This window comes from Cheilinus undulatus, linkage group 24 (assembly GCF_018320785.1).
Source record: "Cheilinus undulatus linkage group 24, ASM1832078v1, whole genome shotgun sequence".
Lineage (NCBI taxonomy): Eukaryota > Metazoa > Chordata > Actinopteri > Labriformes > Labridae > Cheilinus > Cheilinus undulatus.
Window position 1 is genome coordinate 10910582 of NC_054888.1, and position 13603 is coordinate 10924184.

The 13603-nt window shown below is 40.0% G+C and overlaps 1 protein-coding gene across 1 annotated transcript in view; it reads left to right on the forward strand.

Annotated features, from left to right (window-relative positions):
- The first annotated feature begins 223 nt into the window (after nucleotides 1–223).
- The window catches only part of LOC121506462 (transmembrane protein 47-like), a 44171-nt gene continuing 30791 nt past the window's right edge, over nucleotides 224–13603 (forward strand). Inside the window, exon 1 of the mRNA XM_041782282.1 lies at nucleotides 224–586. Within this exon, the coding sequence (XP_041638216.1) occupies nucleotides 358–586 (229 nt within the window). The 5' untranslated portion in view covers nucleotides 224–357. The remainder of the gene's footprint in view (nucleotides 587–13603) is intronic.

The following is a 13603-nucleotide window of genomic DNA, read 5'->3' on the forward strand; positions in this document are numbered from 1 at the left end:
AGAATAAAAAGTTTGGGAGGTTTGGGCTTGTGACTTCCGTGTTTTTAAACCATGGCTACGCCCCTGTTAAAGAGGCTTCTTCTTCCTCCTCGCCCCCTTCCCTCTCTTTAGGACCCTGTAGCACCTTGCTGATCCCTCGGGTCCTTGACGTCACCGCAGTAAACGGTGGAGATCTCCTGCGCGCGGCGGCAGCGGTGCTCACAGGCGCAGCACCCGTGCAGCGCGCAACGCAAAGGCGGCTGCGACGTGAGACAACTTCCCCGCCTTCCTTCGTTTGACTCTCCCACACATCCAACGCACCATCTGGAAGGGACACACCAACACAAACACACCCTTTAGCATCCTCCAGCCCCCGCCATGTCGTCCGCTGTCACCGAGACGGAGGAGTCGGCGCGCAGCTCCCCGCTGACGCCGCTGAAGCTGGTCGGGCTTGTGTGCGTGTTCCTGGCGCTCTGCTTGGACGTGGGAGCCGTGATGAGCCCGGCGTGGGTGACCGCCGACGACCAGTACTACCTGTCCCTGTGGGAGTCCTGCTGGAAGCCCGCGAGCACCGAGGACTGGCAGTGCAACAGCACGCTGGGCTCAGGTAAAGTCTCAGTATGTTCCTGATAGATCCATCCATCATCTGTCCTGTCCCGTGCACACTTAGCAGCATACTGGGTAGTTACCATGTGTCTTCAGGCGAACAAAGAGTTGTTGTGAATGACAGCAGGGAGTGATGCTCAGGGGGATGATGGAGGGGATGATTCCCCACCTCTAGAGGGGAAATCCTGGATGAAACACACTCAGAATCTATAGAAAGGTTTTCATGCTGATTAATGTGGTGACTCCCCTGCTGATTCTATCCAAACACAACAAAGCTTCATCCTGACAACCAGTGACACCACTGAGATCTCATACTTTCATTCCTTCTTTGAACTTGACAGTAAAATAACACCAGAAATCAAATTTGCTACGTTGTTTGTTGAGGTGACATTTTGAAAGCACACAAATGTCTGACCTGATGGTAATAGGCTCACTGGTGGCTGGAGGTGCATGAGGAGAAGATGAGATGAATGGATGCACGCCTCACTGTGGTGAACCACTGCTGGTTGGGTGCAAACAGTCTGAAACAATTAGCTGGTAATGAGGATGAAATAATTAATGACTCCTCTGCATGCTCATTGATAGTTTAAGTAAGCTGAAATGCTTCGAGTCGTTTTAAATGAAAAGATTTTCTAGGATTCTTCGTCTTCTATGAGAGAAAACTGAATATTTTGGATGTATTGCCTTAAATATGACATAGAAAGCTAGTCAGATGTGTCAAATTTGACTTAGAAAAGCCATTATTGAAAATTCTCACAGTTGTCTGACATGACATCATCCATACCATTAATATTTAGCCCTATGAAATGAGCACAGAAGAAAATGTCTTTGCCCATGAGAAGGTTTCTCCCGTGTAGATGTAAACATTAATCTACATGTGATCATTTTAAAGTGCATTATTAGTCTATGAAAGTTAGGTAAATGTTGGTTTTGGAGCAATGTCATGCATTTTCACATCTAACTTTACAATGAGCCCCATTCAGACAGCAGGTAGGCTACAAATCCACCAATCCATCAGTCTTTGTATCAAGTGTGTTTCTTTTTCTCTCTGTCAGCGTGCAATGCAGGTATAAAGGTAGAACCCAAATGCAGATGGTTTAAGGCAGACTTCTGCAGTTTTTCCTGAGTGTATATCTCTACAGTGTGTGGTGCAGGTGGGAAGGTAGGACTCAGATGTAGATAATTTAAGGCAGAGTTATGCTCTTTTTAGTGAAGAAGGATCCAATTACAGATGGCTCCACTCGGATGATGTGGTGTTTTTTTTTGTGTAAAAAGATGTCTATTTTGAGTCTGTCCCTGTATGAATAACAGGGAGGGACCTAAATGCAGATGGTTTAAAGCTGACTTGTGCATTTTCTTGGTTTTTATATGTCTCTAATTTTGTCTGTTTTAGAGTTTAACTTAGGATTTAAATGCAGGTGATTGAAGGTATCTATATACTTCTTTGTGTCGATGTGTCACACAGGTCATAATGTAGAACCCAAATGCAGACTTGTTCAGTTTAAACATGTAGAAAAATGTTGAACCCAAATGCAGACTTGTTCAGTTTATGAATGTAGAAAAATGTAGAACCCAAATGCAGACTTGTTCAGTTTAAACATGTAGAAAAATGTAGAACCCAAATGCAGACTTGTTCAGTTTATGAATGTAGAAAAATGTATAACCCAAATGCAGACTTGTTCAGTCTTTAAGAATGTAGTAAAATGTAGAACCCAAATGCAGACTTGTTCAGTTTATGAATGTAGAAAAATGTGGAACCCAAATGCAGACTTGTTCAGTTTATGAAAGTGGAAAAATGTAAAACCCAAATGCAGACTTGTTCAGTTTATGAATGTAGGAAAATGTAGACCCAAATGCAGACTTGTTCAGTCTTTGAGAATGTAGGAAAATGTAGACCCAAATGCAGACTTGTTCAATCTTTAAGAATGTAGAAAAATGTAGACCCAAATGCAGACTTGTTCAATTTTTTTTAGAATGTAGAACCCAAATCTGGACTTGTTTAGTATTCAAGAATGTAGAAAAATGTTGAACCCAAATGCAGACTTGTTCAGTTTATTAATGTAGAAAAATGTAGAAGCCAAATGCAGACTTGTTCAGTTTATAAAAGTGGAAAAATGTAGACCCAAATGCAGACTTGTTCAGTTTATGAATGTAGGAAAATGTAGACCCAAACGCAGACTTGTTCAGTTTATGAATGTAGGAAAATGTAGACCCAAATGCAGACTTGTTCAGTCTTTAATAATGTAGGAAAATGTAGACCCAAATGCAGACTTGTTCAATCTTCAAGAATGTAGTAAAATGTAGACCCAAATGCAGACTTGTTCAATTTTTTTAAAATGTAGAACCCAAATCTGGACTTGTTTAGTATTCAAGAATGTAGAAAAATGTATATCGCAAATGCAGACTTGTTCAACCTTAAAGAATGTAGACCCAGATGCAGACTTGTTCAGTTTATGAATGTAGAAAAATGTAGAACCCAGATGCAGACTTGTTCAGTCTTTAAGAATGTAGAAAAATGTAGACCCAAATGCAGACTTGTTCAGTTTTTAAGAATGTAAAAAAATGTTGAACCCAAATGCAGACTTGTTCAGTTTTTAAGAATGTAGAAAAATGTAGAACCCAAATGCAGACTTGTTCAGTTTATGAATGTAGAAAAATGTAGAACCCAAATGCAGACTTGTTCAGTTTATGAATGTAGGAAAATGTAGAACCCAAATGCAGACTTGTTCAGTTTAAAGATGTAGTAAAATGTAGAACCCAAATGCAGACTTGTTCAGTTTATGAATGTAGAAAAATGTAGAACCCAAATGCAGACTTGTTCAGTTTATGAATGTAGAAAAATGTAGAACCCAAATGCAGACTTGTTCAGTTTATGAATGTAGAAAAATGTAGAACCCAAATGCAGACTTGTTCAGTCTTTAAGAATGTAGAAAAATGTAGAACCCAAATGCAGACTTGTTAAATTCTTTAGAATGTAGACCCAAATCTAAACTTATTGAGTCTTTAAGACCATAAAAGAATGTGGAACCCAAATGATGACTTACTCAGTCCTTAAGAATGTAGAAAAATGTAGAACCCAAATGCAGACTTGTTCAATTCATAAGAACGTAGAACCCATATCTAGACTTGTTGAGTCTTTTAGAATGTAGAAAAGTGTAGACCCAAATGCAGACTTGTTCCATCTTAAGGAATGTAGAACCCAAATGCAGACTTGTTCAGTCTTCAAGACTATAGAAAAATGTAGAACCCAAATGCAGACTTATTAATTCCTTAAGAATGTAGAAAAATGTAGAACCCAAATGCAGACTTGTGCAATATTTTTAGAATGTAGAACCGAAATCTAGACTTGTTGAGTCTTTAAGAATGTAGAAAAATGTAGAACCCAACTGCAGACTTGTTCAACCTTTAAAAATGTAGAACCCAAATGCAGACTTGTTAAGTCCTTAAGAATATAGACCCAAATGAAGACTTGTTTATTCTTTAAGAATGTAGAACCCAAATGTAGATTCGTTTAGTCCTTAAGAACATAGACCCAAATGCAGACTTGTTTAGTCCTTAAGAATGTAGAACCCAAATGCAGGCTTGTTTAGTCCTTAAGAATGTAGACCCAAATGCAGGCTTGCTTAGTACTTAAGAATGTAGACCCAAATGCAGACTTGTTGAGTCCTTAAGAATGTAGACCAAAATGCAGGCTTTTTTAGTCCTTAAGAATGTAGAACCCAAATGCAGACTTGTTTAGTCTTTAAGAATGTGAACCCAAATGCAGACTTGTTTAGTCTTTAAGAATGTGAACCCAAATGCAGACTTGTTTAGTCTTTAAGAATTTAGAATAATGTGTTAAAGCGTGTAGCTCAGGTATGAAGGTAGAAACCAAATGCAGAGATGCAGTGCTTGCAAATAAGTGTTTTGTGTTTTCGTATCTCTTTGTGTATTTGCAACCATCCACACAAATATCCAGAAACATTTCGGGGAAGTAAGGTCCAGGATTCTTGATAGTAAGTGCTGCAAAAGTGCCGCCACCTTCATCGTAAAGTACAAAAACTCTCCCGGGTGTCGAACTCTCACCTGCGCTTAATTAATTCATTTGTCAGCAGAGATAGCCTGTCTCTGTCTCTCCTTTTTTGTCCTTTCGTTTCTATTGTTGTGTAGAGAGACGACCCTGCTATTACACCCTGGAGAGATCTCGCCTTTTTGGGGTGGGCAGAGAGGAGAGTGTTAGTTTAATTGGGGTGAAAGTTGCTTTATTTAAGTCTGGCTATCTTGCTATCTATCTTTCTAAATGAGAAAGTCTCTGCTGCATGTTTGTGCATCTGTATGAGACTGAATTAAGTGTGTGTTTGAGAGGAGGGGGAACCTTGCTTTCTGTGTGAGTGCACGACTCAAGAGTGTGTTTTTGTGCCAATAAGAGGCTACTGCATCGAGCTGACCTATTTCTGGACAGTCTCCTCTGAAGCCCAGCTGAATATTTTATGTCACACTCTGATTTCTCTGTTGTTACATCTCTGCACCTCCTCTCTCAGGACCTGCACACACAAACACTCTCTCGCTGACACATTTTATGACCACGGTCTTCAGCACTTTCCCTTCCTACCTCACAAACCCAGACTCCAGACTAAGTCTCCCTAATTAGATGTGTTGGCCGGCGACAGGTGTGTTTCGCCTTGTACCGGCGCACACACACGTTCATCTAAAAAAAATAAATCAGGCTCTGCTTGTGCCAGCTCCCTTGGCTTGTTCCTGCAGCAGAAACAGACCAAAGCCGCAGTTTCTGTTGATGTAGCTCATTCTTTTCATTCATTGTGATCATTCTCTTTTTGTAATACTCTGCTACTGAAAGGATCGCAGCAGGATGAGAGTCTTTTAACCTTTCTCTGCTTTTGAACGTGGAGCTAGTGCAATGCAGCGTCTGATAAAGTTGGACATTGATCATAGGCAGCTCGGCAGAGGAATATGCGAACCTGGGTGGAAACTGTAGGGTTCCAAACAACAAGGGAAACCAACAGAGAAAAGACAGTTTCTCACATGATGAGTTTTGAAATGTAACATACAGATAAAGGTGCAATGACCACCAGTCCTCCAGGATTCCAGACATTTAGATCATCATCCAGACAAAAATATACTTTAGACAGCCATATATGGCTTATAGGCCTTTCCCTTCCACTTTTCAGCATTTTTTCTGCCAATTTTTGCCACTATCCTACCAATTTTCTTTTTTTTTTTTTTTTTAACAAAAGATTATAGGTAATTAGTTTAACTGATTTGTAAATCTCAGGTTGGCTAATTTGATGGCACATCTTTGGATTTTGTTGGCAAGACCATGTATTCAATGCAGACGGGCTCAGGACACAGGGCACCTGGCATGCCTCATCAGGCCTGACCCAATAGGCTGGTCCTGACTCTGTTTACGACTGTGTTTATAGTGGAGGTGTCAGCTTGGAGGATACCTGGAGAGTTTTTGGCATGGGCTTTCCGCAGGCCTTGAGGTCAGAGCAGTACAAGAGCAAAGTTGAGACTATGCTCCGATATAGGGGTGTGCGGTATATGTGGTAGGCGGTATAAATGATATAAATTTGGCATAGGGTAGAGATTTGGACTCTACCGACCAATCGCGATAACGCTTGTTAATGACATCATCGTTTCTGCCTCAGTGTGAGTTAGCAGGCAAACGCATGTTTTTTCCTCTCAAAGTCTGACGGCTGTACCGCAACTAAGTCAGTGTGCTGTCTCTGTCAGCCTGCCTGGGGCTGTAACACAAGCTAAGTGCTGCTTTGGCTGGTCGCAGAGGCCAGCGCTGCAGCTCTTCCTCTTGCAACGGCATAAACAACCGTTTAAAAGTCTTATTTTAACTTATGACTTTCTTTTCTAAGTCCACAGTGAGTCAAAGATCCAGGCTCCGATGTTAAATGAGGTCAGAAAAGCTGCTGTAAAGTAGCCGTATTCTCCGGTACGGCATCCAAAGCTGAACTCAATGCTAAACACAATACTTCCGTCAAGCTCTTCAAAATAAAAGTCCGCAGCTGTCATTTTTCTGAAACGCTTTTATTTTGAACGCCTTCACTAGGAAGCGTGTTCAAGTTATTAGCAGCTTAACACACCTCATCAGATTAGAGATGAAATGTTAAACTTGGAGTGCAGTTAGAAGTAAACCTAGAGAGACTTAAAAAAAAAAACAACATGTTTTCTGTGTTCCTATACTTGGAGATAAATTGAGTATGCCATCAAAGGCTTGTTTTAAGGGGAGAAGGGGGTTAATATTGGATTAAAAAGCATTATCTCTTTTTAATTTTGTAATACCCTGATATAACACCGTTATAGCCAAAGGCAAGAAAAGTACTGTAATATGATTTTTAGGTCATATCGCCCAGGCCTGCTCCGATATCTGACCTGACTATAAGATGGTCTGTTGTGGAAGCTCTCCTGTAGGGGACAAACTGTTTCAAAGTTTGTACTTCTGCTAGCTAACCCTAACAATATAGTAGTTTAGCGTGATAGTTGCGAAGTACAGACCCACAGCCCACAATCATGCTGCCCACCTCTCTAAAATCAAGCCAGCAATGCACAATGTTTATTTACCTCGATTCAGGATTATGACTTTATGAGGGAGAAAAGCGGTTGAAAAGTGGCGCCACCAGCCCAATCATTGCTGTGCATTCCAGATCATTTTGCACAGTGAAGTCGCTGCTTGCAGAAGAAATGAATTGAATCCACTTTCAATATTGTCAGGTTATACGTAAAGTGTGATAGCGGCTGATGCAGCAGCTTTTGCCAGTCTGTCGGATGATAATAAAGGGCTTTAAAGAGCATCCTATACACCAGTTTAACAATCGATTTTACACTGCAAAATCCCAACTAGTGATTCTTTGAGATTCTTTTGTTGCCTTCACATCCATCCTTTATCCATAGTGCTTATCCCGTCATGCAGCCCTCTGTACAGTCATAGTTAGCCTTTTAATAGCCATCTTCAGCTACATGCTAACAGCAGAGGTAACAGCAGCACAAGCACGTGCAAGTTATAAAGAGATTTCTGCCTTTTGCATGCAAAAAGTGAGATATAAAGTAAATCCTTTCACTTTAATGGTTCTAAACTTATCAGAACAAGCAAGGATGCATAAAATTGAGCTAATTTAGCAATTAATCACTTCCAATTTTAATTTAGTTTCCAAACAAACAACGCAGCAATATCTGCTGTTAGATTCATATCATGGAAAATCATTTTCTTTCAATATTTTGCCCTTTTTATCCCATAATTTAGTCTTATACCTCTACAGACTATAGGTATGTGCATAAGGGTTAAACGACTGAGATTGCATCCCCCTGCTCCAGCTCCATCTCTGCCTCACTGCCCTCTCCTGACAGCAAGCGCGATGCTTTAATGTATGCACAGACACATCATGTAATACCCCAATCAGAGTATGCAATCTTTAGTTCACAACATGCAGCATAGCCTCTAATTAATTAGACTGAGAGGGGAAACAAAGGCATCAAGGAGGATCAGAATAGAGGAGAATAAGGTGCAGAAAACAGCTGTAATATCTGGAGTTTAAATGTCCTTGTTGACTGCTACAGGTGCTATAGAGATGTTTATTGTTATGAGTATCTGGAGCACCTTTCTGATGGTACAACAGCCTTAATACGAGACTTCAGTTTCACAACAGCAATCTTCCCAAGCCAGATATAGTAACAAGGGATCTATTAAATGAAATTTATTATAGATCTGACAGAAAAAGATGACAGCAAACAAGGGAGGAGATGGATAGGGAATAGCGCTTCAAAAGGCCTCCCAGCATTTACGTCTTTAGACAAGCCAAGACGTTTTAATGATTATGCAGACGGCCTTTTGAGGGTTAAATTAAATCTAATTATATTAAACACAGACTTTGGCTGACAGGAAGTGTCCACGCTTGGCTGGTTTTCAGGCTTTTTCATGTTATTATGTGCCAAGTCTGATTCTTTTTTGGAGCTTTCACTGAAATCCCAGTGAGTTCCTTAGTCATAATTGCAATTTGGATGTTGGCATGAGTGCTATTATACAAGATGGATAACCCTAATGTTGAGTTCACACAGCATTAACCCGAGACCACCAGGGCAACCCAATTTGGGATTCCTGTCAGGTCAGAATATAAAATAAGACAAATTCAGACCATTACTTTCTTCCTGTGCCAGTTTCATGGAAATAATAAAAAAATCACACATGAAACTTTGCGTACTTCCAAAACTTGAAGCTCCTTTCATTATTTACATTAACAATGTTAGATTGTCTACACCGCGTAAAATTATTATGCAAATCGGATTTTAGTGTCATAAACATTCAATTTGTTGTTTCTCCATTAAACTCATGGATGGGATTGTGTCTCAGGGCCCTTTGGATCACTGAAATCAATCTCACACGCCTGTGATAATTAGTTTGCCAGGTGAGCCCAATTAAAGGAAAACTACTTAAGAAGGATGTTCCACATTATTAAGCAGGCCACAGGTTTCAGCAATATGGGAAAGAAAAAGGATCTCTGCTGCTGAATAGTGCAATGCCTTGGACAAGGTATGGAAACATTAGATATTTCAGGAAAACTTAAGCGTGATCATCGTACTGTGAGGAAATTTGGGGCTGATTCAGAGCACAGTGGGGTTCATGCAGATAAAGTCATAATGAGGAACGTTTCTGCCAGACAAATTCATCAGATTAAGAGAGCGGATGCTGAAATGCCATTACAAAGTTGCAAACAGGTATTTGAAGCTGCTGGTGCCTCCAGAGGCTTGCAGTCGTGTTTAAACCTACTATTCAGCCACCCCTAACCAATGCTTACAAGCAGAAATGGTTGCAGTGGGCCCAGAAATACATGAAGACTCATTTTCAAACAGTCTTGTTTACTGATGAGTGCAATGCAACCCTGGATGGTCCAGATGGAGTGGAGTAGGAGTAGTGGATGGTTGGTGGATTGCCACCATGTCCCAGCAAGGCTGCGACGTCAGCAAGGAGGGGGCGGAGTTGTGTTTTTGGCTGGAATCATAGGGAGAGAGCTGGTAGGCCCCTTTAGGGTCCCTAAAGATAAATATAGAGTTTCTGACTGACCACTTTCTTTCATGGTACAAAAAGAAGAACCGTGCCTCCTGTACCAAAATTATCTTCATGCATGACAATGCACCATCTCATAGTGCAAGAATACCTCTGAGTCATTGGCTGCTATGGGTATAATTTAGGCTCACTCTAATTGTTTTATTCAGTGCAGCAGCATCCAGCAGTCTGTCAAAAAAGGTCACATGATACTCTTCCTACTCGGCCTTAAGTGTTAAGTTGAATTTGTATGTATAGGAATAGTTAATGTTCACTTTGCACTGAAGTCTCTGCAGTCAGTGTGTGAATGGGTACCACATAACAGCGCTTTGTGTTCTCAGATGACTTGTAAAGCTCATGCCCACTTATCATTTTGTCCATTTCATTATAAGGATGGGAAGAGAACTTGCTAAACCAACAATCTTGATAGTCATAAGTAAGTATGTCAACAAATGAATACTTAAACATCCATGAAAGCACACAGAAATATTTTCTTCTAGCCTTACCAGCTCACCAGTGCTGCCAGGAATGCCAAAACCTCTTCACTTTAACACATACATGATGCAATTTTCCATATTCCATATCTAAAAACACCAGTAAAGAGATTTTTGCAGGTGCAGAAACTTCAGTAGCAGACATCCAAGATCATGTCAGCTCCCGGCGAAATCCTGGAATTGAATTCACTCACATTTGACAAATGGGACAGGCTGTTAGATGAAAAATCTTGTCGTGGGCGTTTGGCCTTATAGGCAGGCATCAGGGAAACTTTTACCTGTCAGACACTCACACATACACTCTCTAGACTCTTTTTAAAAGAAGCATTAAAAGTTACACCTGGAAGCCTACCTGCTCTCTTTCTCTCTTTCTTCCCACGTTTCTCCTTCCTGCTTACATCATCCTCTCAGGTTCAACCACCTCTTCTTCTGTCGTTTCTTCCATCTTCCTCCTGGTTTCTTTATCAGGCATTTTACTTTGAAAAGTCGTCTGTTTTTGACTTACATTCCAGTAGCTACAGTAGCACATAAAGGTGTGCTGCTGCTACTACTTGGTTTGTCATTCATCTGACCTTGAAGAAAGATTTCCCATTTCTCTCTTAGATACTGATGCAGTCTTTTCCTCCCTTCTTGCCTCAAATGTGTGTGCACTTTTGCAGCTTTTTAGTGAATTTGCATACGCGTTCATGTTCGCATTTACAAATCAATGCAGCGAGATGTTCTCCGTGGGTGAACGTGATTAAAAAAAGATGAATTAAGAGGAGGGTAATGTCCGTTTTGGCCTGCTTTGACCTAAATTCACCCGTCTTTTATTGACGCAGATTTAAAATCAGTCACAGCAGAAACCTCGATAAAATGTTGCCTCCTCGCGCTCTGCCCTTCTCATCTTTCTCTATCAGCGTATCGATCCGTCTGTAGCTTTCACTCCCCGGGCCTTTTTCATCTGTACCCTTAAATGAATTGTCTTTTCTCGCCTGTTTTCTCTCTGTTTGTTCCTTGTTCCCTCATGTCTCCTTCTCCTCCTCTCCATCCCTCCTTCCTCTCCTCCCTGAGGCTTTCATTGTTACATTTCTAATGTTAATCATTTTCCCTTTGTAATTTCAGCTCCCTCGCCATCTCCATCTTCCCCTTTCCATTTTCTCCAGGGTCAAACCCCCCCCCCCCCTTCGTCTTTCAGCCCCCTCCTCCTCTCAGTGAGCTCGACCCCCCTGAGATGCCCGTTCTATTTGTAGCGGCTGAACGAGGAATGGGAAATGATGTGGCATTCAGTTCGGTGGCAGGCAGACAGACAGGGGAATAGTCGGGGACCTGCGGCTCCCATGCATGTGTGCAGAAACTCTCAGAGAAGCAAAGCCCATGTGCCCAAACACATAATCCATTCGGTGGATGCAAACCAAGCTTCCTTCAAAGCATTTACAGTATAGCAGCATGTGGCGGCATAAATAAGACTCAAAACAAACAAATTATACTTAATCTATAGTCTTAACGGCACCCTACTGCTTAGCTACATTAAATCCTTCCTGTTGTTTTGTTTTGCTTAAACAAACCTTCTCTTTTAAAACTTTAAGTCGCAGTGTTTACTTGGAAATGTGCAGCTTTTTAACTTTTTGTGGGTTTTAAATTAGCTCTTAATTAAATCCAAGTACAGAGGCATGAAGACACCCATTTCATTCAAACTCTGCAGTTAAAAATAAGAGTTTCAAAACACTTAATTAAGACATATAATCCATAAAAATCACATTAATGGAGGGCTTATTGAAAAGGGTGAGCTGTTCTTAATAGTCCATATTGCTAGATTCAGTATAAAGTCAGTCTTCAGCCAATTAAGAGACATTTTTCAGCATTGATGTAGCTATCAAAGTAAACAGAGTTTTTGGACTCAACAGATTTAAAAGCATCATTTTTGCTCCTAGGAAGCAGCTCAGCTTATTAAAATACAAAGTTCATAGACTCAGTGATTGATCGGCCAATTAAATAAACGGATTCACTGATAGATTAATCCACGCTTCATCATTTGCATTGGCATCTCACCGTCCGATGAGAAGCTCAAAGAATGTGACCTGCAAATCTGATTCATAAGGTTGCAGACATTGACCCTGTCTATACCTTGTATTAACACAGATTGACATCTGTTTTTTTTCATTCAGATATCAATCCTGAATGTGAGATGATCTGATGTGATAGCTCAGCCTGCATGTGAAGGTGCTCCACAAATAGATGCTGTGTCTACTGGCCTGCATTTACGATCATGTGATCAGCTGTAGTCTGCCAGTGAATAAAAAACACTGCTTTAATTATGCCCGTCCATCCTCATTTGTGATGATGAGAATTCTGTTTCTTTTAATGGATTTGGATCGTTTGGCTCAGTAAAGTAATGAGTAAATCGTTCAGCTTCCAAAAAGCTCTTCATTTGGTTCAACTTACCCTTTTATATCTATTTAGTTGCAAAGAAAATGGTTAAAAGGAAATTGGCTCCCAAACGGGAGCCTGCTTCAGTCATTCAGTCAAATGTCAGTCTGTATCATCATTATAACTCAGTCTATATTCTTTGTAGCTATAAATCTATATCAAACGTGAAAAATGGTCTGGTACAACTGTAAATGTTGGTCTAGATAACTTTGAATTCAGACTATATTGCCTATAAATGCAGTTTTCTAAAAGCTATGAATATTACTCTATATCGTCTATAAGTGTTAGTCTGTGTCATCCATAAATGTCAGTCTATATAGACTGTAAATATCAGTCTAAATCATCTGTACATATTGGTCTACATCGTATATAAATGTTGGTCTACATCATCTATAAATGTTGGTCTACATCATCTATAAATGTTGGTCTACATCATCTATAAATGTTGGTCTACATCATCTATAAATGTTGGTCTACATCATGTATAAATGTTGGTCTACATCATCTATAAATGTTGGTCTACATCGTCTATGAATGTTGGTCTACATCATGTATAAATGTTGGTCGACATCATCTATAAATGTTGGTCTACATCGTCTATGAATGTTGGTCTACATCATGTATAAATGTTGGTCTACATTGTGTATAAATGTTGGTCTACAGCGTCTATGAATGTTGGTCTACATCATCTATAAATGTTGGTCTACATCATCTATAAATGTTGGTCTACATCATCTATAAATGTTGGTCTACATCATCTATAAATGTTGGTCTACATCATGTATAAATGTTGGTCTACATCATCTATAAATGTTGGTCTACATCGTCTATGAATGTTGGTCTACATCATGTATAAATGTTGGTCTACATCATCTATAAATGTTGGTCTACATCATCTATAAATGTTGGTCTACATCATGTATAAATGTTGGTCTACATCATCTATAAATGTTGGTCTACATCGTCTATGAATGTTGGTCTACATCATGTATAAATGTTGGTCTACATCATCTATAAATGTTGGTCTACATCATCTATAAATGTTGGTCTACATCATCTATAAATG